The sequence below is a fragment of the Heteronotia binoei genome, chromosome 3 (assembly GCF_032191835.1).
Source record: "Heteronotia binoei isolate CCM8104 ecotype False Entrance Well chromosome 3, APGP_CSIRO_Hbin_v1, whole genome shotgun sequence".
Classification (NCBI taxonomy): Eukaryota; Metazoa; Chordata; class Lepidosauria; order Squamata; family Gekkonidae; genus Heteronotia; species Heteronotia binoei.
Genome location: NC_083225.1, coordinates 98434151 through 98460263, shown reverse-complemented (window position 1 = coordinate 98460263; position 26113 = coordinate 98434151). Strand labels below are relative to the sequence as shown.

General features: G+C 42.5%; 1 protein-coding gene across 1 annotated transcript in view; it reads right to left on the bottom strand.

The window, feature by feature from the left end:
* Positions 1 to 26113, bottom strand: part of HLCS (holocarboxylase synthetase) — a 303409-nt gene that overhangs the window by 64117 nt on the left and 213179 nt on the right. The window contains exon 7 of the mRNA XM_060234279.1: positions 7322 to 7389. Within this exon, the coding sequence (XP_060090262.1) occupies positions 7322 to 7389 (68 nt within the window). The remainder of the gene's footprint in view (positions 1 to 7321; positions 7390 to 26113) is intronic.

Here is a 26113-nt window from a genome sequence, read left to right as displayed (position 1 = left end):
TTTCTAATTTGTACCATTTGGCATCTGAAATCACTCCATTTTCACATATATGAAAGATGGATTCCCATTCTAGTTGTATCTGAAGAAGTGAGCAGTGACTCACAAAAGATCATACCCTGACATATATTTCATTAGTCTTTAAGGTGCTACTGGACTCTTGCTCTTTCCTATTGCTATAGACAGACTAACACAGCTACCCATCGTGATCGATCTCCAAGGGATCAAAGGACAGGTTTAAAATGTGTTTGGAGATAGAGATATGAGGGCTGAGCCTGAGATAGATGCTGAGAGCTGTAGTCCATAGTATGTTGATGCAGGCCTCTAGGCAGCCATTCCTGTGCGATAACTCTATGAATGTCACAGAATGATTTCAGGTCAGAACTTCAGACTTGATGCCACTGCTGCCTCTATCCCAGCTTCTGGAAGTGATAAATTTTTATTTATTTTTATTTATTTATTTATTCGGGACTTGTATCCCGCCCTTCCCACGAGTGGCTCAGGGCGGCTTCCAACAGTTTATCAAGCATAAAATTAAACAATTTTAGGTATAAGCAATTAAATAATTAAACAGATAAAACCTTAAAAACCAGTACGTTTCAATTTCATAAAACAGTAAAACCTTAAAACCAATAACACTTCAATTTCGTATCAACAGATGGCTAGCCAGTTACATGAAGTCTTCATCCCAGCTAGGTGTAGGCTAGCCGGAAGAGGGTCGTCTTACAGGCCCTGCGGAACTGAACCAGGTCCCGCAGGGCCCTCACCTCTTCCGGCAGCTGGTTCCACCATGTGGGGCCCATAACGGAGAAAGCCCTTTCTCTGGTGGCTTTCAAGCGGGCTTCTTTTGGCCCAGGGATAGTGAGGAGATTTTGTGTTCCTGACCTCAGTGCTCTCTGGGGAACATGTGGGGAGAGACGGTCCTTCAGGTAGGCAGGTCCCAGGCCATATAGGGCTTTAAAGGTAATAACCAGCACCTTGTACCAGACTCGGTACATCACTGGGAGCCAGTGCAGAGTCCAAAGACCCGGCCGAATGTGTCCCCACTTTGGGAGACCCAGTAACAGCCGGGCCGCGGCATTCTGCACCAGCTGCAATTTCCGAGTCCGGGACAGGGGCAGCCCCATGTAGAGGGCATTGCAGCAGTCCAACCTCGAGGTGACCGTAGCATGGATCACTGTTGCCAGATCGTCGCGCTCCAGGAAGGGGGCCAGCTGCCTTGCCCGCCTAAGATGAAAAAATGCGGACTTGGCAGCGGCTGCTATCTGGGCCTCCTTCTTTAAGGAAGGCTCCAACAGCACCCCCAGGCTCCTGACTCTGTCCGCCGCCGTCAACGGCGCACCGTCAAAAGCTGGCAGGGGGATCCCCCCCCCGGGCCGTGGCGACCCAAGCAAAGGACCTCTGTCTTCATAGGATTTAACTTCAGCCCACTCAGCCTGAGCCACTCAGCCACGGCCCATAATGCCTGGTCAAGATTTCCCGGGGCGCAGACCGGCTGGCCGTCCATCAGTAGATAGAGCTGGGTGTCATCAGCATACTGGTGACACCCCAGCCCATACCTTCGGGCAATCTGGGCAAAAGGCTGCATGTAGATGTTAAATAACATCGGGGAGAGAACCGCCCCTTGGGGCACACCACAATCGAGTGTGCGCCTTCGGGATAGCTCCTCCCCAATTGCGACCCTTTGTCCCCGACCTTCTAGGAAAGAGGAAAGCCACTGTAAGGCCAACCCCTGTATCCCCGCGTCAGCGAGGCGGCACGTCAGTAGCCGATGGTCGACCGTGTCGAACGCTGCCGACAGGTCTAACAGCATCAGCACCGCCGAGCCACCCCGATCCAGATGCCGTTGAAGGTCATCCACTAGGGCAACCAGCACTGTCTCCGTCCCGTGTCCCGGGCGAAAGCCGGACTGAAATGGGTCAAGGACGGAAGCGTCCTCCAGGAAGGTCTGTAATTGCATCACCACTGCCCTCTCAATAAGTTTACCCAGAAAGGGCAAATTTGAAACCGGCCGATAGTGTGCCAATTGGGCCGGATCTAAAGATGGTTTTTTTAAGAGGGGACGGACCACAGCCTCTTTGAGTGGCGTTGGAAAGTGCCCTTCCGTTAGGGATCTATTTATGATATCCCGTACAGGATATCTAAGATTCCCCTGGCAAGATTTAATAAGCCAGGAAGGGCATGGGTCCAATTTACAAGTTGTTGGGCGAGCCGATAAGAGAATCCTGTCAACTTCCTCCAGGCTGAGGGGGCTCCCAAGGAGAAATGATAGAAGAACATATAAAAAGTTGACAGAAAAATTGAGAGACAATGGAATGAGGTTTAGATGGATAATACCTGAAGGCTTGAGCTTTGAACTCCAGGGGGAAAGAATAACAATTACAAATGCACAGGATATGCGTAGATTTTTTGAAAAAATGAAGAATTTGCACCATCATGGATAATAAATTATTGTCTTGGAATGTAAATGGACTAAATTATCCACAAAAAAGAAGGGCAATATTTCATTGGATTAAGAAACAAAACTAATATAATTTGTCTGCAAGAAGTGCATATTAAACAAAAGGATTATAAATTTTTATGGAACAAACAATTGGGAGTGGAATTTTTTTCATTGGCTGAACAGAAGAAAAGGGGAGTGGTTTTTTATATTAAACAAGAATTGGAGCCAAAATTAGTGTTTAAAGATAAAGATGGAAGATTTGTAGCAGTAGAGACAATATTAAATGGGAAAAAACACTGTTATTGGGATTGTATGCGCCTAATGGTGCAAAGGATGCTTTTTAAAAAGACATTATACAACAGCTTGATGAATTGACCTATGACCAAGTTTTGATAATGGGAGATTTTAATGGAACAGTTAAGAACTCATTGGACAGGTCGGGAGGGAAAAAAAACAATAGTAAAGAAGAAAAATTGCCAAAGTCTTTTTTTGAACTGGTTAAACAAGAAAATTTGGAAGATATATGGAGGAAATTTAACCCTGAAGTTCGGGACTATACTTTCTTTTCTGCAAGACACAAAACTTTTTCTAGAATTGACACATTGTGGGGAACTAAAGATTTAGGTCTTATAACAAGGAAAATAGAGATTTTACCTAAAATTGGTGCTGATCATAACCCAATAATGTGGATTACAAAACTGTCCAAGAAGGTGAGAAGATGGAGATTGAATGAAGATTTGCTACAGAATAAAGAAACAATGACATACCTAGAAAATGAAACTAAAGCATTTTTCCAAGTGAATGACAAGGAGGGTCCCAGACGGTCTGGGATGCCTATAAAGCAGTAATGAGAGGAATGTTGATTACTTTGAATAATAAAGATAAGAGAGTAAAAGAAAAACAGTTGTTGGACATTCAAAATGAAAAAAAGAAAAAGGAAGGGGGGTTGAGAAAAAGGCCAGGGAGAAAGAAATTTTTTAGGAAAATTATAATATTACAAACTCAATTGAGACATTTGTTAAATAAAGAAGTGGAATAGCATTTGAAAAGACTTCAGAAGAAATCCTTTGAGGGAGCAAATAAACTGGGAAAGTATTTGGCTTGGCAATTGAAGAAAAAGAGAGAAAATAGAATTATTAACAGAATTGTGGTAGATGGAAGAGAAGTGGTTACTCAAGAAGGAATAAAAAGAGAATTTTTAAGTACTATGCCAAATTGTTTAAAGGTGTTAAAATAAAGACAGAGAAGATGGATGAATATTTACAAAAGATAAAAATAGAGCCCTTAACTGAAAATATGCGAAAAGTTTTGAATGATCCAATTGAAAAAAATAGAAATTGAAGCAGCAATTAACGCAATGAAGAATGGAAAAGCACCTGGGCCTGATGGATATACAGCTAAATATTTTAAAACTTTTAAAGATGAGTTAATACCAAAACTGCAGAAGTTGATGAATACAATAAGAATAAAAGGGAAAGTACCAAACACATGGAAAGAAGCTGTTATTTTGTTGATACCTAAGGAAGATAGAGATGTCACGAACGTAAAATATTATAGACCAATTTCGCTATTAAATAATGACTATAAAATATTTACAAGAATCTTGGCAGAACGGCTTAAACAACATTTGATAAACTTTATAAAGGAAGATCAAGCAGGGTTTCTTCCCAAAAGACAAATAAGAGACAATATTAGAACTGTTGAAAATATTGTAGAATATTATGAAAGGCATCCAGAAAAAGAAGTAGTATCATTCTTTGCAGATGCAGAGAAAGCATTTGATAATTTAAATTGGGACTTTATGTTTGCAGAAATGGAAAAAATGGAGCTGGGTGAAAACTTTATAAGAATGATAAAATCAATATATTCTGAACAAAGTGCAAGGTTGTATATAAACACAGATCTTACAGAAGATATGAAAATTAGCAAAGGTATTAGACAAGGCTGTCGCTTTCACCATTGTTGTTTATAATGACTCTTGAAATATTATTGATGCAGAATCAAGAAGAAAGAGAAATAGAAGGATTAAGGATTTACTTACAAATATAGAGCTTTTGCTGATGATATAATGTTTATAAATGAAAACCCCATACAAGTTACACCTTTGCTGCTAGCTAAAATACAAGAGTATGGGGAGCTGGCGGGACTTTGTATTAATAGAGAAAAATCAAAAATTCTGTGTAAAAATATGCGGATGAACAAGCAACAAGAATTACAGAGACTAACGGGTTGTAAAGTCACCTCTAAGGTAAAATACATACAGGTGGAGATAACAATGAAGAATATTGATCTGTTTAAAAATAATCATGAGAAATTATGGCGTAAAATGGATGAAGACATGCTAAAATGGAATAAGCTTAATTTGTCATTGTTGAGTAGAATAGCTGCAATCAAAATGAATATCTTACCAAGAATAATGTATTTGTTTCAAACTATTCCTATTGTGAAGAATGGAAAACAATTTGATAAACGGCGAAGGAAAATCTCAGAATTTGTATGGGCTGGGAAGAAACCAAGGATTAAAATGAAAATTTTGACAGATGCAAAAGAAAGAGGTGGGTTTCAACTGCCGAATTTAAAATTATATCAGGAAGCAGTTTGTTTAGTGTGGCTGAAAGAATGGATAACGTTGTTAAAAAACTTTTAGTGTTGGAAGGTCACGGAAATAAATTTGGCTGGCACGCATATTTGTATTATGGAAAAAGAAGATGGACGTTTTTTTCTCTCACCATTATATAAGAAATAATTTGCTAAATACATGGATTAAATACAAGAAATATGGAGATGAGAGAAGACCGTTATAGATAGTGCCCGCTGAAGTAATAAAAATAACGGCTGAGATAGGTGAAGAAAAGTGGTTGTCATATATAATCAATTACTAAAAATACAAAGTGGCATAATAGAACTGAAAACTGCTGAAGAGTTGAATCATAAATATGATTGGTTTTAAATGCAACAAATAAAGAGCTTGGTGGAGAATGATATTAAAACTGAAGGAATAAGGAAAGAGCAAACAGAATTGAAAAAAGTTCTGCGTGGAGATAATGATAAATTAATTTCAAAAGTATAGAAATTACTTCTACAATGGTCTACAGAAGATGAAGTAGTGAAATCGCAAATGATTAAATGGGCAATTAATGTAAATAAAGAAATACAGATAGAAATTTGGGGATATTTGTGGACGAACTCTATGAAACTTTCAACATGTCAAAATATTAAAGAAAACTGTTTTAAGATGATGTATAGATGGTATATGATTCCTAAAAAATTGGCAAAGATGAATAATAAGATGCCAGACAGATGTTGGAAATGTAAAAAGCATGAAGGTTCTTTCTACCATATGTGGTGGACTTGTGAAAGAGCTAAAATGTTTTGGCAGATGATTCAGCAAGAGATTTCTAAGATCTTGGGATATGAGTTTAACAAAGTTGCAGAGACTTTTCTGTTGGAACTACAAATGAAAAAATTTCCAAAAGAAGATAGAACTTTAATCTGGTACTTGCTCTCAGCCGCTAGGACATTGTATGCAAAGTTGTGGAAGCAAGAAAAAATACCAGAGAAATGAGATTGGATTATAAAAGTTATGACATGGAGTGAAATGGACAAATTAACAAGAATATTAAGAGACTATGATTTAGAAGTTTTTAAGATGGAATGGAAAAAGTTTAGAAGATATGTAGAAAAAGAGTGAAAAATAAAAGGACATTGGACAATCTTTGATAATGATTAAGTTTTAAAAAGAAGAAGAATATAAATTTTTGTTTTAATAGTTAAGGGTACCTTTAAATATTTGCATTTTAAGTAAATAACACCGGCGGGGGTCAAGTAACGGGGAGGGGTGGGTAGAAAGTAATATATGGAGTAGATAAAAGAAGCTTTTTTAAAAAAGATGCAAGATATAGATTTATTACCATATGTTACCAATAAAATTGTTTTAAACATGAAAATGTGTTTAAGCAACAGGAAGCAAAGAACAGGAATAAGGTAACAGTTCTTCTAATGGAGGACAATAAGCACTGTGGTGCCACAAGGACTGCTATTGGGACTGTTGCTGTTTAGTTTGTGTGTAAATGAGGGTGAGCAGTATAGTGACCATGTTTGAGAATGGTTCCAAATTACTCAGGACAGTGAAAGTCAAGGGAGATTATAAAGAGTTCAAGTAGGATCCTTCTAAATGGGTGAAGTTACAACAATATGGAAAATGAAACTCAATGTAGATAAGAACTGGTTATTCATGTTATGAATGATGGTCACTCTGATGCTAAGATAATACAACTTTGTTTTTGATGGAATGGGTAATCATTATCCTCAGGTACCCTAAAAGAGGCAGAGTGGCATTGTAGGACCTGGAAAAATCTGGGCAGTAGTGAAGTATCTGCTAACTGTCACCTTTCCTCTGATGGAAAGTCTTACTTTCACAGTAAATCTCTAAAGACCAATCGTAGGAAGCAATATCACAGGAAGACCTTGGCCTTTATGCCCTCCAGGGCAACTGGTTGGCCACTGCATGAAACAAGATGTTGAACTAGATGCACCACTGTCTGATCCATCAAGGCTAATCTTAATCTTACCAGGATGGGGTAGTGATGGTGGAATTTACATTTCTGATGCTCTTTGAATTCTGGGGGAAATGCAATAGCCCTACAACTTAAGTACTTTCTAGGTTTCCTGAAATGTGTGAGAAACAAAGGCACAGTCATTGCACGAAAAGAAAATGGTCAGAAAAAGTCTCACTAACAATGTAGGATGGTTTTAAACTAGTGACCTAAAATTATTTTACCGTCATTACTCAGAATTGGTTATTTTCAATAAATGAACTTGTACTGGTTATATTTTATTAAATACTTTTTTTTCACTAACCCTGGAATTGTAATAACTTACCTCTCCCTTGAGTTTGCTGAACTGCAATTGCTATTAGACCTATTTCCTGGGGCACCTTGAACATCAACCTAGAGATTATTTTTAAAAAGAACATGCCCGTTAGAACAGTGTGTTACTTTCATAAAAATACTGGAGAAAATTCAACTGATTGAAAAACATTCAAATGAAATATCAAACCTACAGTCATATACAAGAGATCAAGATTTATTTGAGATATGTATCTGCATTTCTACATTTCTTTCTGAAGTAGTTGTTCTTATGGAAGTATGGTATTATCTTCCATAAGTGACAACCAGCAATTTCAAACATTTGTTTCTACTTAACAACAAATTCATGTTCGTACTAGTAGATACAGCAATAGCAGCAGTTTCTGATTATTTAGAAAACCCGTATGGTGGCAATAAAGCAGTTTAAAAGAAATGCTATCCCTTGAGAACCAATTATGATTTAACTATAGTAAATAAATCTACACCTTCTGAGAACTCTAGAGAACACTGGCTTATTTTAGGGTTGTGTTTTACTTTTAAAATAATTTTACTTAAAAGAATACAGCTTTCATTCTGAGTAAGTAGAAATTAATGCACACTCTAATGCTACCAAATAAATCAATATTAACTTCAATCTTACTGCAAGAATATCCTTTAAGCTAACTTAAGAATAATTAGGTAATCATTAAAATATTTTCCAATTGATTTTCAGGTCTGAGAAAGGAGGAATTTATTTAATGGGAGAAATAAATTTGTTAGATGTATTTGTCGGAGCTTAAATTCTCAAAAGGCGAGAAGTTGGGTGATTCCATTTTCAATAGAGAGGCCATGCAGCATAAACTGTAGAGGAATAATGAGCAAACAAATGATCTTTCTCTGAAGAATAGAAGATTCAAATGCTCCCAAACAATACAATGAAGCAGTGACACTAAAAAAAGGTAAGGATACAAGTAATTGTGCAGCCTCTGCTGCTAACTTGAAATTAACAAGTGTTCCCAGTCTCTATGGGAGAGAAGGCAGCATGGTATCCTTCAATCTAGTCAGACCTCAGAGGCTGAGCAGGGTCAGTACTTAGAAGGGAAGACCACCAAGGAAGACTTTGCAGAGGAAGGCAATGGCAAACCATCCCTGCTGCTCACTTGCCTTGCCAGACCCTTGCTGGAATTACCATTGGTTGGTTGTGATTGGACAGCACTTTTGCTAAGGTCTTTGCATCAATTTATTTAGACTTTCCCCAACTTTCTTACAAAGTACTCAAAGAATTGTTCATCATTCTCCATCCTCCACTTTATCTTTACAACAGCCAGTTTGGTGTAGTGGTTAAGAGCAGTGGATAAATGAGTTTGATTCCCCACTCCTCCACATTCAACTGCTTGCTGACCTTGAGCTGTTATCTCAAGAACAGTTCTCAAAGAGCTCTCTCAGCCCCGTTTACCTCACAGGGTGTCTATTGTGGGGAGAGGAAAGGAAGGAGATGGTAAACTGCTCTGAGACTCTGAGTTAAGGGTGGGCAATAAATCCAATCTCTTCTTTTCTTCAACACTTTGAGGTAAATTATTCTGAGAGAGGGTGACTGGACCAAGGTCATAGTGCAGGTTTTATGGTCAAGTAGAGATCTAAACCTGGATTTTCTTGATCCATGTCCAATATGCTAGGCAATGCACCATGCAGTTATGTCTAAATAAAGGAGGCATAAAGAGAACACATGGAATGACCCCATAATGGCTCAGTTGTTACATAACTGTAAAAATTAAGTTTTTAAAAAGGCGTTAGTAACTTCAAGTAATGACCCACAGGAGAGGTAATGTGAAGTTTTCTCAAATTAGCAATGAAAGTCATTTTCATAAGCAACTGCCAGAAGATTTCTTTGCCAGTCCTACTTCTATTATACATTAAATTCAGTTTGATCATTGTTTCTCTTGGCCCCCATGAATTGCTTATTGAGACCATCTAGCATCAACCCTTGCTGTTAAAATATATTTTACTTGTGTTGGAAGTTGGAAGAAGAATTCTAAGAGAGGTTCTTTGTATCCATTTAATCTTAAAATTGTCTTCTAGAAACTTCGCAGGTAAGAGTTTCAGCTTCGATATCACATTTATGTTACAAAAAAGAAAAGCTAATTTAAATTTGGAATTAGTGCTATGGACTATAAATATAGTTGAAGTAACTGGCATTCTCTCCAGCCTCTGTCTACACTCCAAATAACAGGCAAGTTGTATGTTAGAAGTCTGTGGAAGAAATATCAGGAGAGGAAAATAGTTATGTCACCAAACACAGACTTCCTGAACAAAGATGTGATTAAGGAAACATATGCAAGGAGTTGCTAAGTGGTTTGGCTGGAGTTACTAGAGTATGCTAAATGACAAGACTGAGTTCCTGTGCTGTGAACGCCAAGAAGAAATTCTGTAAGGAGGGAAACAACATAGAGAAGTTGCTAATACCTAGACTGAGACTACTGGAGACAGAGAGATTTATTTATGCTATCTGAGATAGCTCTAGGGGCATTACCACACAGTTATAAGACCATAATAAAGTAATTGTGGGGTTTTTTTGCAACATTTTCTTTAAGATTCAGAAAATAAATCTGAGTTTTTGTAGAAGAAAGAAGCAATTGTAAACACTTTTACACACTTAACTATGTGTACAGCTCTATATGTGCTGGTAAAGAAAATGGAAAAGGAAAAATATAACCTTTTTCTAAACTAATGTTAGCAGGCAAAACAGAACACAAGCTTTTGAGCTTCACAGAATTTGCATTCAGACAATAATGAAAAAGAATGAAGAGTGCAGTGAGTCATCATACTGAGTCATAAATTTACACTTATTTATTTATTTATTTATTTATTTATTTAAATGGACAGAAAACTGAACACAAAAGGGGGGATTCAAAATGCAGCAGCTAAATAAAACAAAAACAAAAAGGAGGGAAGGAAGGAAGAACAGGTTGCTTACCTGTAACTGATGATCTTTGAGTGGTCATCTGTGAAGTCACACACATGGGTTTTCCACCTGGAAACGAACCCGACCTCAGAGAATTCAAAGCTAGCCTCAGGCGTTTTATTTTGGCGCGCATTCCCTCTTGATCTGAGGAGCAGGCATCCACTGCACATGCCTGGAATGAGGGGAAGGTGCTCCACCCACCCAGTTTCTTCTAGCCGCTGTATAGAGAAATTTTTTTTTAGAAAGGAGAGTAAACCAGCAGCGGGGAAGGCTGGGCAGGTGTGTGTGACTGCACAGATGACCACTTGAAGATCATCAGTTATAGGTAAGCAACCTATTTATCTTCATCGTGGTATCTGCGCAGTCCACACATGGGTGACTGGTAAGTTGAAGTGCACGGTTGGTGGGTGCTGGTTTAAGGGAGAAAAGAACATGTATTAAACATGCATATAAAATGACATGAAATATTCTACTTACAGGTCATCAATCTGAAGGCATCAGTCAAAAACGGAACAAAGTATAGCCTGCCTGAAGGAAACGTCACGCCGTGCATTAACGTTTAGGGCATAGTGCATGGCAAACATAGATGGAGAGGACCAGACCGCAGTGGCACAGATGTCCTCCATTGGCACGCCTTTGCAGAAGGATGATGTGGAAACGGCTCAAGTAGAATGAGCTCGCAAGTTTTCAGGTAAGGGTTGTTTAGCCAGCTAGCAACATAAGGCAATTGCAGACACAACCCATTTTGAAAATCTCTGAGTTGAGATTTTGTACCCTTGTTTATGTGTCCCATACAAAAAGTCTAGAGTCCTTACGGAAGGAGCGTGTCCTATTAATATAGAACGCGAGGGCTCTACATACGTCGAGATTATGTAGTCTCTTGTCCGGCATCACTAGGGTTCTGAAAGAAGGAAGGAAATGTAGTCGACTTCCCTAGATGGTAAGGGGAAACCACCTTTGGCAGGAAAACAGGATCTGGACGTAGCACTACTCTATTATGGTGAAAAACAGTGTACAGGTGGTCTGTCCTGAAGGCACAAATGTCACTGGCTCTCCTGCCGGATGTAAGTGCCACCAGTAATGTCGTCTTCCATGACAAGAGATGCAGTGGAATAGATGCCATCAGTTCAAAAGGAGGTTGCATCAGCTGGCTCAGGACAAGAGACAGGCTCCATGTCGGTTGTAGTTGACAAATTGGAGGTCGAAGACCGGTCTCGAATTTAACCTTTTGGGGGGAAATTATTGAGAGGGCAGTAGCATTACAGTTACAGAGTTTTCTGGAGGACGCTTCCATCCTAGATTCCCACCAGTCTGACTTCCAGCCTGGTCATGGGACAGAGACAGTTCTGGTTGCCCTAGTGGATGACCTCCAGCAGCATCTGGATTGAGGTGGCTCGGCGGTACTGATGTTGTTAGACCTATCAGCTGCATTCGATACGGTCGACCATCAGTTACTAGTTCACCGCCTAGCTGATGCAGGGATTCAGGAGCTAGCCTTACAGTGGCTTTTCTCTTTCCTATGCGGTCAGGGACAAAGGATGTCAATTGGGGGAGAGCCGTCCCAGAGACACCCACTTAATTGAGGTGTGCCTCAGGGGGTGGTTCTATCCCCAACGCTGTTCAACATTTACATGCGACCCCTTGCCCAGATTGTCCGGAGGTATGGGCTGGGTTGCCATCAGTACGCCGATGACACCCAGCTCTTTCTACTGATGGATGGCCAGCCTGATGCTGTCCCAGAAATCTTAGATCAGGCGTTGAAAGCAGTGGCTGGCTGGCTTAAGCTGAGCCGACTGAAGCTGAATCCAACAAAGACAGAGGTCTTTTGCCTGAGTCGCGGCGGCCTGGGCAGGGAAATCCCAGCAGCCTTTGACGGGGCACCACTGTCAATGGCGCCAAAAGTCAGAAGCTTTGGGGTGCTGTTGGAAGCCTCCCCGTCAATGGAAACCCAAATAGCAGCAACTGCGAAATCCGCCTTTTTTCATCTAAGGCGGGTGAAACGGTTCCTTTCCTCAACCGTTGTGACCTGGCAACTGTGATCCATGCAACGGTCACCTCGAGATTGGACTACTGTAATGCCTTCTACTTGGGGCTGCCTTTGTTGCGAACCCGGAAACTTCAGCTAGTGTAGAATGCGGCTGCTAGGCTGCTATTGGGGTTGCCCAAGTGGGAGCACATACAGCCAGCACTGCAGGAACTGCACTGGCTACCAATAGTGTACTGGATTCATTAAAATGTGCTAGTTATTACTTTTAAAGCCCTCAATGGCCGAGGACCCGTTTACCTGAGGGATTGTCTGTCCCCACACATTCCCCAATGGGTACTAAGATCTGGATCCCAACATCTTCTAGTGATCCCCAGGCTGAGGGAGGCGAGATTAGTGACCACCAGGGATCGGGCCTTTTCAGTGGCAGCCCGATCCCTGTTGGAATCATCTGCCAGAAGAGGTTAGGACCTTGTGGGACCTCTCCCAGTTCCGCAAAGCCTGTAAGACAGTCCTTTTCCGGCAGCCCTTCAACCTACCGTAGGAGAATTCTGGAATAACCGCCATCCTGGAACTATGAGAAACATCTAATGTGTAGCACCAAGCTGTATACTGTTTTAATCTATGTGTTTTAATTTATATATTTATGTGGTTTTACTATTTTATGCCTGTGATCATAGCATGCTATGACTTGATGTAAGCCGCCCTGAGCCCGCGTTGGCGGGAGGGCGGGGTATAAATTGAATAAAATTAAATTAAAATTAAATAAATAAAATGCCCTTTAGGAAGGCTTTTGTTGCGAAATGAGAGAAGACAGTGCGTCTGTCAATGTGTGGGTGAAGAGCTGAAATAGCAGCCAAGTGAACTTTCAAGGAGGAGTAGCTCAGACCGGAGTCTGATAGAGACAGAGTGTTTGAAAAGATCTGGGCTATAGAGGATGATTCAGGAAGGAAGTCATGCTGAGCAGCGTATACTGAAAAACGCTTCCACTTTTGGGAATAGGATTTCCTAGTGGACAGTTTTCTGGAGTTGAGTAGGACCCGTCGGACTTCGGGGGGAAATTCTAGAAATTGATTTTCCAGGCAGTCAGTCGCAGAGGAGCTGGATCATGGTGCAGGACTTTCCCCTCTTGTTGGGAGATTAAGTCTCGAACTGGAGGGCAATGATGGAACACGGTTGAAAACCACAAGGGACAGGGCCTTCTCTGTAATGGCCCCGTCCTGGTGGAACCAGCTGTCGGAAGAGGTAAGGGCCCTGCGGGACCTTGTTCAATTCCGCAGGGCCTGTAAGACAGTCCTCTTCCGGCTGGCCTACAACTAACCAGCACTGAAACTGAAACTGAGTGTAGCTGTAAGACCGCCGTATGTCTTGAATGTTTTAAGTATAACTATGTGATGTCTAGATTTTTAGTAGGTAAATTGTGAATGATTAATTTTTATGCATAATTTTATATTTTTATGTAAGATTTTACATGTTGTAAGCCACCCTGAGCCACTTGGTGGGAAGGGCGGGATATAAATTACAAATAAATAAATAAATAAACACATTGTGTGACAGAAGTAGGAGGGTGGTGAACCATGGCTGACAATGCCACCAGGAAGTGATGAGGATACAATTGGTTTGATGCAGTTGGATTTTCTGTAGAGTTCTGGTTATTAATGGAATCGGAGGAAATAAGTAATGGAGTTGTCCCGACCTCCAGTGCAGAAAGGCATCTCCTGGAGATTGCGGGGATGGAGGGCCCTGAGTGTAAAAGCATGGACATTGTGTTGGTCGGAGAGGCAAAGACGTCTATGGCCAGAACCTCGAAGGTCCTGAAGACTACTTGAAGGTAAGTGCGGTTGAGGGCCCATTTGTGATCGTTCATGAGATGTCGGCTTAGCGTGTCTGCTTGAACATTCTGGATTACCGGCAGGTGTACAGCTGTCAGGAATATGTTGTGAGCAATGCTCCAATGCCAGAGGGATAAGGCCCGTTTGCAAAGGCGAATGGATGCAGTGTCCCCGTCAGTTGACATAAGATACAGAGGCCACGTTGTCTGAGGTGACCTAAACATGCAGACTGTGAAGAGACGGTAGTTAAGACTTGAGCGCTCGGTGGACTGCTAAGAGTTCTAGGCAGTTGATGTGTAGAGACTTCTCGTAGTCTGTCCACTGCTCCTGAACCGTCAAAGATCCGAAATGGGCTTCCTAACCCCACTTCGAAGCATCAGTCATGACAATGGCCAACGGAGGTGTCCGTATGAAAGGTGTTCCTGTCAGAAGATGATGTTCTATTCTCCACCACTTGAGGGATACGAGAATGTGGTGCGGAACGGTGAGCAAGGTCATTTGGTGTTGTCGATGTGGGTGGAAAGTCCGCAGAAACCATAGTTGCAGGGGTCTCATGTGGAGTCTCGCAAAACACAGGACAGAGGTCGTAGCGGCCATGAGTCCCCGCATGCGCTGAAAGATGAACGCTGTTTGGGTTGATTGTAAGCCCGGGTTGATGATTCTCGGTAAAGTGGAGAGACGGCTGAATCCTTAAAGGTACGTGGCGCAGACACCTCACGAAAGGAATGAAATCCAAGGAAGTTAGTTCGCTGTGTTTGAGGTCAAAAGGGTGGCGGATCCATCGACAAGGATTTCGTCAGGCAGGGATCTGTGAATGGAGGGTGATCATGATGGGATGTGAATGAAGGGTGATCATGATGTTGGATCACAGAGGCACGTCAGTAATGACACTGGTGGGAGCCGATAGCTCTGCTGGAAGGACCGGCACAGTCGATGCAGAAGATATTGCAGTCAAGGCTGTTGCTGTCGAGGTCGAAGCCAGAGCCGAGTGCGAAGTTGGGACTAAGCAGAGTGTGAGGTCATGGTCTGTTTGGAAATCTTCAAATCCAAAGATCTCTGGTCAGTCCTTGCTTTGGATTTTGAAGTAGATGAATCTGAGCAGTGTTTAGAAGACAACTCCGATCGGTGTTTTTTCTTGGTATGTTTTTCGGACTTATGATTGCTAGAAGCCAATGCCACGGAAGCTGCCGATCGAACCATGTCCCTTTCAACAGTTAGGGAAGGTGGGGAAGGATGAGACCCAGAGTCGTGTGGCATTACAGGATGCAAAGAAGACTCTAAAAGATGGCTTTTGAGTCGAGAGGCCCGATTCTTTTTGGCTTGCTTTCCAAACTGGCTGCAGTGGACCCAAGTGTCTACTCTGTGGGCTTCCTCCAAACAAAATAAGCAAAGAGAGTATCCGTCGGTAAAGGGGATTTTGGCCCCACACCGAATGCACTTTTTGAAGGTTGTTTTGCTGTCCTTCCCTTCCATATGCCCGTGGAGGGGGGGATGGGGGAGAGAAGGGGGGGGAAAGCAGTAAATCAGAAAATAAAGTTCCTTTTTCTTAAGATAGAAGACAAAGACGGAAAATTGGTAACGATACCAGTTGAAGAGGCAAGGAAGAAGAGGCCTGAAGAAGAATTGAAGAGACACAACGAGGTAAGTGTATTTTGGTCGGCGGATAAGAAGAAACTGGGTGGGTGGACCGCCTTCCCCTCGTTCCAGGCATGCGCAGTGGATGCCTGCCCCCTAGATCAAGAGGGAATGTATGCCAAAATAAAAAGCCTGAGGCTAGCTTTGAATTCTCCGAGGTCGGGTTCGTTTCCAGGTAGAAAACCCATGTGTGGGACTGCACAGAGACCACGATGAAGATCACAAAAATATAACATTGGTGGTAGATCTACACATAAGTTTCTATAAAAGGTTTTCAAGTATCTAAAAATAATCCTATACTCAATTGTTGGCTATATGCTATGTCAGGAAGGCAAACATGTGGCCCGGGGGCCAAATCAGGCCTTCAGAGGGTTCCTATCAGGCCCCTGAGCAATTGGCTGTTCTCCCACTGTTTTGCTTCCTTCTGCATCACAGCTTGCTTTGCCAGGCTTGCTTAATCACACAGGAGCTACAGAGCAAAGCCTCTATTTTCTCCATTGGACGAGGCTCCTCCCTTGGGGAGAAAGGAGGGAGGGATAGCTTGCTTTGCCAGGTTCGCTCAATTGCACAGCAGAGTTACTGAGTCAGAGCTTCCTTTACCCAGTTCCCTGGATCCCATGGGAGAGATACAAAGAAAGTACCTTTCGGGCCAACGAGTGCTAATGTTTTTAAGCATGTTTTATTTTTATTTTTTTTTAATATTTAATTGTGTTTGTTTGTGTCCTTTATAAAGTTTGTATCTCTGCTACCTAATCTTAAATAGGTACACATACAGCCCGGCCCGACATGGCTTGGCCCAACAATGTCTCATTTATGTTAGATCCGGCCCTCATAACAAATGAGTTTGACGCCCCTGTGCTATGTGTTCAAATACTGATAAAGTTCTGGAATGTCACTTCCAACTTACAGCAACCCTAGCAGTATTGTCTTTTCCAGTGACTTTTGCCTTCTCACAATGTGGCCGAAGTATGATAGCTGCAGGTTAGTCATTTTACTTTCTAGGGCAGGGGTGTTAAACATGTAGCCCACAAGACGCATTTGCCCCACACAGGGTTGAAAAAGTTTCTGCGTCTCATATATTAGATCCTGGGAGCATCAAGTTGTTTGGGGAACTGTGGTAAGAGAAAGTATTTATGAATTATAAAAAGAGAAAATTCCCCAACACATACCTATCCATCCCTTGAGCAACTGGCTGGTTCCTACTTCCTTCTCCAGTTCTGCTTCTGCTGCATTGCAGTTTGCTTTGCCAGACTCTCTCAATTCTACAGGAGAGATAGATAGGCAAGCCTCTGTTCTCTACATTGGTTGAGGCTCCTCCCCCTCTCCCTTCCGGGGGGAGGGAACAAGCCAGAGCTTGACTTCTGGCCAGGCTCTCTCAATTACATGGGAGATGAAGAAGCCTTTCATCCCTTCCATTGGCTGAGGCTCCCTTCCTTCCCCCCATTGTATGCAAAACATATCATAAGGAAAACTGGATTACGTTTAGATGGAGGTGGAGTTAAAATTGATAGAAGGAACATTAACAATTTGAGTTATGCAGATGACATTACATTACTGGCTGATGATAGTGAAGATGTGAAACAACTCCTGATGAAGCAGAAAGTGTCTAAGCAGGATAACAGCTGAACATTGAGAAAACATACCTTTAAGGATTCACACACCTTTAAGGTGGATAAAGAAATTGAAATTGTTCAAGATTTTCTATTCCTTGGTTTCACCCATTAACCAAGGGAGACTGCAACTAAGATTGAGACTGGGAAGGGCAGCCATGAAGAAGTAAGAAAAGATTATTAAGAATGTGCCACTAGTGACCAAGATCACTTCAATTAATGCCATAACATTCCCATTACTGTGTATGGGTGTGAAAGTTCGACAATGAAGAAAAAGACTGCAGATTTATACTCCGCCATTCTCTCTGAATCAAAGACTCAGAGTGGTTTACAATCTCCTATATCTTCTCTCCCCACAACAGACACCCTATGAGGTGGGTGGGGCTGAGAGGGCTCTTACAGCAGCTCCCCTTTCAAGATACGATACGATATTCTTACGATAGCTATGGCTAAACCAAGGCCATTCCAGCAGCTGTAAGCGGAGGAGTGGGGGATCAAACCCGGTTCTCCCAGATAAGAGTCCGCACACTTAACCACTACACTGAACTGATAGAAAGATTATTCATTTGAAATGTGGTGTTGGAGGAGAGTTTTACAGATAAATTCTAAATCAAGTCAAGCTTGATGACTCCCTAGAGCAGGGGTGTCAAACTCATCAGTTAAAAGGACCTTTTTGGGGCAGGCTATGTGTGTCATAAAATGTAATACCAGCTTTATACAAACTTTATAAAGGACACTAACAAACACAATTATTTTAACTTAAAAAAAAGGTTGCTTAAAACATTAGCACTCTTGCAATATTTTGTTTATTTAACAGTCTCTGGTAATTGATACCTCTTGTTCTGAATTATTGCATCAAAACACTTTCTCTTACCACAGTTATTGCATCAAAACACTTTCTCTTACCAAACAACCTGATGCTCCCAGGATCTAATATATGAGACCCAGAAATTTTTTCAAAACAACAGATAAGCTTTATTGTTTATTGTTCTCCAGTTTTCTCTCAAGACAGTGTGCTCTGGCTATATATAGAAAAGCAAAACAGATAACAAACTCACATTATACTCAATGACCGATTTTGCACTCACCCTTACGCTGCTCTCACGTCCATCTTCTCTGCATGAAATCCTCTCGATTTCCCACTATTTGCGCCGGGGCTGCAGCAGACATCGCGGTTGCCTTGCAGCAAACGGAAACCACTAAAAACCAGTTTCCATTTGCACGAAATCCACAATGTTTGCTGCAGCCCCGACGCAAATAGTGGGAAATCAGGAGGATGCCACATGGAGAAGACAGACATGAGGGAAGAGTAAGGTGAGTGCAAAATCTGTCTTAGTTAGACACTTATATATTCTCATACAATTAAACTTCAGTCTTCGTAGTTAGGCTTACACACTCTTTAGATCGCAAACCTCATACAATTTTATACCTGCAAGATTTCTAAATGTGCTTAAGCATAGCAGCTATGATTCTATATTCTCTGTCTTTGTTAGAAATCTCTAAATGCTATCAACTTAACCTTATGTTAAAGATCTTTAACCCAAATAGCTTATTCTTTGCCTAACCTGATTCAGGCAGCAAGCTGGTGAGAAATTTCTAAAACTTATATAGATTCTACCTTGAGAACGTATCACTTATCTCTGATTCTATCCCTTTTCCCAGGTCAATCTGACAATTTTCTCACCAGCTGCAAACGCTATCCTAACAGTAGCCTCTTGTCTGGAGTAATCAGATGCTGTGATATGCCCATTTCCTTTAAAACCAATTACAACTTTTCATAATTCACCCAGTCAAAAGCTTTGCTAACAATCTATGAGAGTGAATTTCATCTGAAATTCTCTCATATGCTTCAGTGCCAACATAAATTTGCAGTACAATCTCTAGTGCCTCTTCCTTTTCTGAATTCAACTATAACATATGCAATTTTTCTAAATTTTTCCATTTATGGTAACAGTCTTTTGTTGTAAGATTTTGAGCATCACTTTACTTGCATGAGAAATTTATGCAAAGGTCCGATAGTTGTTGCAGTCTTTTATATCTCCTTTTTTCAGAATTGGAATGTAACTTGAGTTTTCCACTCAGTAGGCCAATATTATATTTTCTGTATTTGAAGAAGATGATGAAGATATTGGATTTATATCCCGCCCTATACTTTGAATCTCAGAGTGGTTACCCCCCCCCCCCAACAGACACCCTCTGAGATAGATGGGGATGAGGGGGCTCTCACAGACGCCCTTTCACGAACAACTCCTACGAGAGCTATGGCTGACCCGAGGTCATTCCAGCAGATGCAAGTGGAAGAGTGGGGAATCAAACCTGGTTCTCCCCGACAAGAGTCTGCGCACTTAACCACTACTCCAAACTGGCTCTGATTTTTTGGGATTATTATTGTTTAGATTTTGATGGACTCCATTTCTGAGGGTTGGAATAGCTCCACTTTCCTTTCTCTTCCATTCACCTCAACAACTGAACATTCTTTCGGCTTTAGTCTAGTTGCATTATTAAGAATAGTGCTAGTCTTACTTGTTCTCAGCTCTTCCCTAGTAGGTTCCATCTTCCAGTGCTTTACCTTTTTCATTTTGGCTTGTCTCATCATAAGGTTTTCAAGGTAAGAATTGGTCAGAAGAGGCTTAATCTCAGGGCTTTTTTTGTAGGAGGAACTACTTTGCATATCAGGGCACCCCCCCCCCCCCCGGATGTAGCCAATCCTCCAAGAGCTTACAGGGCTATTATTACAGGGCCTACTATAAGCTCTTGGAGGATTGGCTACATCAGGAGTGTGTGGCCTAATATGCAAAGGAGTTCCTGGTACAAAAAAAGCCCTGCTTAACCTAACATATAGTCTCTGTCAGAATTCATAACAGTGCAATTTTGAACAGATTACACTCTTCTAAATTCTTCAGTATCAGTGGTCTTAAAAGGGCTAATAATGTTTAGGACAACACTGTAGGTTTCCCAACAGCTGCTCCCTTCTCCTCACAAATCCAACCTGAATTGGCCCTCATGTGCCTGGGAATAAGTTTGTATCACAAAACATCCTGAGTATGTGCGATCAACAGGAGTAGTATGGATATGCAGGGGACCCAAGGACTTCATAAAATGTAGCATGGCCCTTATATTCTAAAGACTTGATAAAGGGAGAAGTCTTACCACATAATTTCTTTGTTTGTTTAACTTTACTTCAAAGATTCTGCTTTTAAAAATAATCTGTTTCTGAAGACCCATGCAATAATGTATTGTAATTGAACTAGAATGTTATAAAGGCATACTAGACCAAAGAACTGAAGTCATTTACATTCAAAATGGTGTTTAATCCAAATCTGTAACTCTTCATCTTAAAATGATCAAATATTAAAGCTGAATTTAAACTTTTCTAATCCAGATAAAATAGGAAGAACTTTGAAAATGCTACTATATCTGACTATTAAGCACTCTTCACAAAAATGCTTATGCTACAGACAGAAAATGGTATCAGTTTAATCAGGACAGTTAAATGAAATTTCATCAGTGCCAAAGATTTTCAGTCCTCATAGCCAGTAAATTGCTTTTATTATACCTACTTAAAATTGGAAATAAAACCACAGAAACTATGTTTGACTAATGTAATGACCTGACATCTATAAATTTCATTGATGTTGTGGTTTTCGGACTAAAACTCTCATTAATGCACCCTGCTGTGTTATGGTATTGCAAAAAGCAACATTACTTTCCAGATGTTGAAAAACCTGGAGGTCGAAAGTAACGTTTATCATCTTTCTTTGGAGCCGTTTGAAAATCATTCTCTCCATGTGACTGCATTTTTTAAAAAGTCCATGCTTCTCTTTAAAATGTATGGTTCAGAACTGAAAACATTTGCATCTCCTCCTCATCATAGGGGACTGGAATGCCAAAGTAGGAAGTCAAAAGGTAACTGGAACAACTGACAAGTTTGGCCTTGGAGAACAAAATGAAGCCGGGCAAAGGCTAATAGAGTTTTGTCAAGAGAACAAGCTGGTCATAGCAAACACCCTCTTCCAACAACCTAAAAGGCGACTCAACACATGGACATCACCTGATGGGCAACACAGAAATCAGATTGATTATATACTTTGAAGTCAAAGATGGAGAAGCTCCTTATCGTTAGCAAAAACAAGAGCTGGAGCTGACTGCGGCTCAGATCATGAGCTACTCATTGCAAAATTCAGGCTTAAACTGAAGAAAACTGGGGAAGCCATTAGGCCATTCAGGTTTGACCTTGATCACATCCCTTATGAATATACAGTGGAGGTGAAGAATAGGTTTAAGGAACTAGAGTTGATAGACAGAGTGCCGGAAGAACTATGGACATTGTACAGAAGGCAGCAATCAGCACCATCCCAAAGGGGAAAAAAAATGCAAGAAAGCAAAGTGGCTGTCTGATGAGGCTTTACAAATAGCTGAGGAAAGAAGGAAAGCGAAAGGCAAAGGTGAAAAGGTAAAATTCACCCAACTGAATGCAGATTTCCAGAGAACAGCAAGGAGAGATAAGGAGGCCTTCCTAAAGGAACAATGCAAAGCAATAGAGGAAAATAATAAAATGGGAAGGACAAGAGATCTTTTCAAGAAAATTGGAGAAATCAAGGGTACTTCGTGCAAAGATGGCCATGATAAAGGACAAAAACGGTACGGACCTAACAGAAGCAGACAAGACCAGGAAGAGGTGGCAAGAATACACAGAAGAATTATACAAGAAGGATCTCAATGTCCTCGATAAACATGACGGTGAAATTGCTGACCTTGAGCCAGACATCTTGGAGGGCGAAGTCAAATGGGCCTTAGAAAGCATTACTAACAACAAAGCGAGGGGGGAGGGGGCGGAAAGTGTTTTGGGAGCAGACAATTCACTACGTTGGCGCAAGTAGCATTTGCGCCTGAGTAACTACAGTAGCGCCATGGCTGAGGGAACTTACGTGGTCGTGGGACCGCCGGAGCATTGATGGAAGTGTGGCAGAGTGAGCTGCTTCAGCGCAGGAGGGGGGAGGAGTCGGCGGCATGGCCAGACTTAGGTGGCTCCCCAAAAACATTAAGCCGTGACATGCCCCCCCAAGAGGCGTAAAGTTACCTCCATGGAAACGGTGGTGTAACCCATAGGCAGTCGTTGAGACCAAAAACAAAGATTCCCCCGCTGCCGCAGGAGCTTGCAAACCCCTTAGGGAGCGGTGTACTTGCCTCACTAATCCCCTCATGGCCCGGTCTGGGTGAGCCCCCTTTCCAACATCCTATCGTTGTTCCCCCCCTCCTAGAAATATTTCCGCTCTGGCCTCGCACAAGTGATTTGCTAGGAACAGCCACGCGTGGCGAGGGACTCTGCCAGGGAGCTTCTTGCTATAAGGAATTAGAGCAAGGCACAGGCACGTTGGTGACGGGGCACTGCACTGTGCATTTGCTTAGACAGTATCTTTGACTTACGAAGGGGAGAGCGACATCCTGGGGCTAACTACTCTTGTTTCTAGGTCTCCACAGGTTCCCGGCTCCTGGAGGCTCAGTGTGCGAGGACTGTCGGCCATGGCTTGGTAAGGGCATCTGCGCACCCATGCTGTCCTCCCCCCCCCTCCCACAAGACTGGGTGATGTGCAAGCGTCTCCGGCACTTGAACCAGGCAATGGGGTCCGGCAGGGGGCATTTGCTGGTCCCGCTCCCCTGTACTGCTGCTGGCTTCCTTCCCTTGGTCTGTCCTCTGGCACATTCCCACCCCTCGCAGGGCAGGGAGGGGGGCCTGGCAGCTGCCCCGATGCAGGGAGGTGGGTCAGAGACTGTCCCTTTAAGAGAGCGCCTGGCTGAAATAGAGCCTGCTCCTCCAGCTGCTGCCCCTGCAGGTGCTCTTGATCTCTGTCTGTGTTTTGCAGGTGGGAATCCAGCATAGAGGTTTCTGTGTGTGGCGCTCAACCCCCCTCCACTCCCTCAGCTGTTCCTGCCAGACGCTCCGAATGGAGCTCCGTCCCTGGCGAGACTGCCCAACGTGCACTGGGGAAACTGTTGCACTTTGTTCCAGCAAAACGAAGCCTGAACTGTGCCCTCCTTCGTCTTTCCTGCTTGGCATCTGCTGCACATTCCCTGGTCGCCCCCCCGCCACTCTGTCAGTCGCCTCTCTGAAGGAATGCTTGGGAGCGTGGGCACACTTGGTTCCTGGGGGTGGGTGAGGAGAGAGCTATGAGCTGCCACGCTGCCCCCACGTGGCTGGATAGGGGAGGTGGGGGTTTCTGCCCCTCAGCCTGGCCGGGTTGATGGTCTACCCGACCCCACAGGGCTGTTGTGCCCAGGGCACAAAGGGGGGGGCTGCTGAAGTGGATGCATGGCCAATGGCTCAAACTCTTGAGTTCTGAGGCCCCTGGGGGAGGTGTTCCATGCACATAGCAGGGGGCGTCAGGGCAACACAGGGGGTCTCTGGGTGGTGGGGTGTCTGTTGGACTTGGTGGTCTGCTCATTCCCATACACACATTCCAGCTGCTGTCTATGGCAGTGGACTCCTGCACTTCGTGCTTCCTGTTTGTCTTTATATGCCTCTGCCCATCTGCCTGCCATTGGCAGAGTTTCTGACAGCGGGAGGGTGTGTGAGGGGATTGACAACCTCTCAGGCACAGGCTTTCCAACCTCTCTCCCGGTCACATGCAATGGGCTGACCAATCCCATGGTCCGGCGTGACCCTGTCCCCACCCCCATCTTTGCAGCGGGCCAATGGCGTGGGCATGGGCAGAATCATCATGGTGACGGCTTCTCTCTCACTTGTCCACCTGTGCTCTCCTTCCCTGCCTGGTGTAACGTCTCCCCTTTGGGAGCCGACTGAGGTACGCTAGTTATACACTTGAGCACAGCTACACGGCGGTTCTCAGGATTGGGCTACCCATGTCATCCCCAAATTTAGCCACTTTGCTGCTTATTCCCAACTCTAAATTATTAACAACAAATTTAAAAAGCATCGGACCCAGTACTGAGGCCTGCGGTACCCCACTGCTTACCACCCTCCACTGTGAAAATTGCCCATTTATATACTCACTCTTTGTTTCCTATTAATTAGCCAATTTTTTATCCACAAGAAGACTTGTCCTTTTACCCCATGACCACTGAGCTTACTTAGGAGCCTTTGATGAGGAACTTTATAAAAAGCTTTCTGGAAATTATGGTAAACAACTTCTGTTGGGTCCCCCTTGTCTACATGTTTGTTCACTCCCTCAAAGAACTCTAACAGGTTAGTGAGACAAGACCTTCCCTTACAGAACCTATGCTGAGTCTTCCTCAATAGCTTTTGTTCATCACTAATTCTCTCTTTAATAACAGTTTCCACCAACTTTCCTGGTATTGACATCAGACTGACTGGCCTGTAATTTCCTGGATCTCCTCTCGAACCCTTTTTAAAGATAGGGGTGACATTAGCTACCTTCCAGGCCTCAGGAATGGAGGCAGATTTGAATGAAAGATTACATATTTTTGTCAGGAGATCCACAAGTTATTTATATTTTTATTTATTGCATTTAATGAATTTCCCTATCCCGGCTAGTGCCAGGCTCTGGGCGATGTACAACATTTGAGATCACATTTGAGTTCTTTCAGAATTCTTGGATGTATGCCATCTGGGCTTAGTGATTTAACAATTTTTAAATTTTCTATCAGTCATAGGAACTCTTTTCTTGTCACCTCAATATGACTCAGTATGGATCTCAGTTAACGATATTTGGTGAAGTAAACATGAGTCCCACAGCACAATGGCTAACTTGCAAAGTTTGGTGGACACCATCCCCCCTTACTTTATATAAGTACATGGTTAGCACATTGTCAGTGGCAACCTATACCATTCTGCCCTGAAACAGTGGATGGAATGAAGTCAGTGCTCTGTGCACTCCTAGAATTTTCCTACAGTTGATGTAGTAACATTGCTGGATTGAAGATCAACGATCCTGAACATGGAAGACCCTCATAATGGGCTCCTCAACACCAAAGTGAGGCAATCTCTGAAACCGGCAGTCAGAAATGGGAAATGCTGGAGCCAGCAGTGAAAAGGGTATGCCGGGCAGGAGGTTGACTAGAGATGTCCACAGCTGGAGTGACTGGTAAACAGTCTGTGGGACGGTGAGAATAGTTGACTGAGGTTTCAGGAGAGGGTTGTAGTGCTGTAAAAACCAGATTTTGAGGGGTCTCATATGCAGACTGGCCAGGGAAACTTTCTTTTTTTAAATTAAAAAAAAAACAAAGAATGCAAAGGAAATACAGAAAGAAAAAAAAGTGTTACATAACAATTGTTTATAACAACAACAACTTTTATTGGCGTAACAGAACAATCAGCAAGGGAGAAAAACATATATTACCCCAACATTGGAAACATTCCTCTCCTCTTAAAAGCATAGCACAGATATTTTGCCACAGTCTCAATAATCTCAGTGTTATGAGAGGACAATAGGAAACGAGTCTTACCACCATCAGATTGTCCCTCATGATTTCAAAGAAGAGGAGTAAATGGCATGAATATCACAGTAAAATGTAAAATGCAGGAGAACATGTTCGGTACTTTCTATATCCCTTGAACCACAACCACAAAACCTGTTGGAATATGGAATTTTCTTAAACCTCCCATACAGCACAGCAGAAGGGAGGACACCAAAGCAAGCTAACATGAAGGCTCTACAAAGGTTAGGGTAAGTCAAGCAAGAAAGATATGTTGCCAAGGTTCCACTAGAGGCTCTGCGGGTATATGGATCACTAAGGGAGAAAAGGTACATTACTATTGCCCCTACAGGAGGAATCCCTAATCCCAGAGGAGAACATCTACCAGAGGCATGGCTATGCAGTTCTT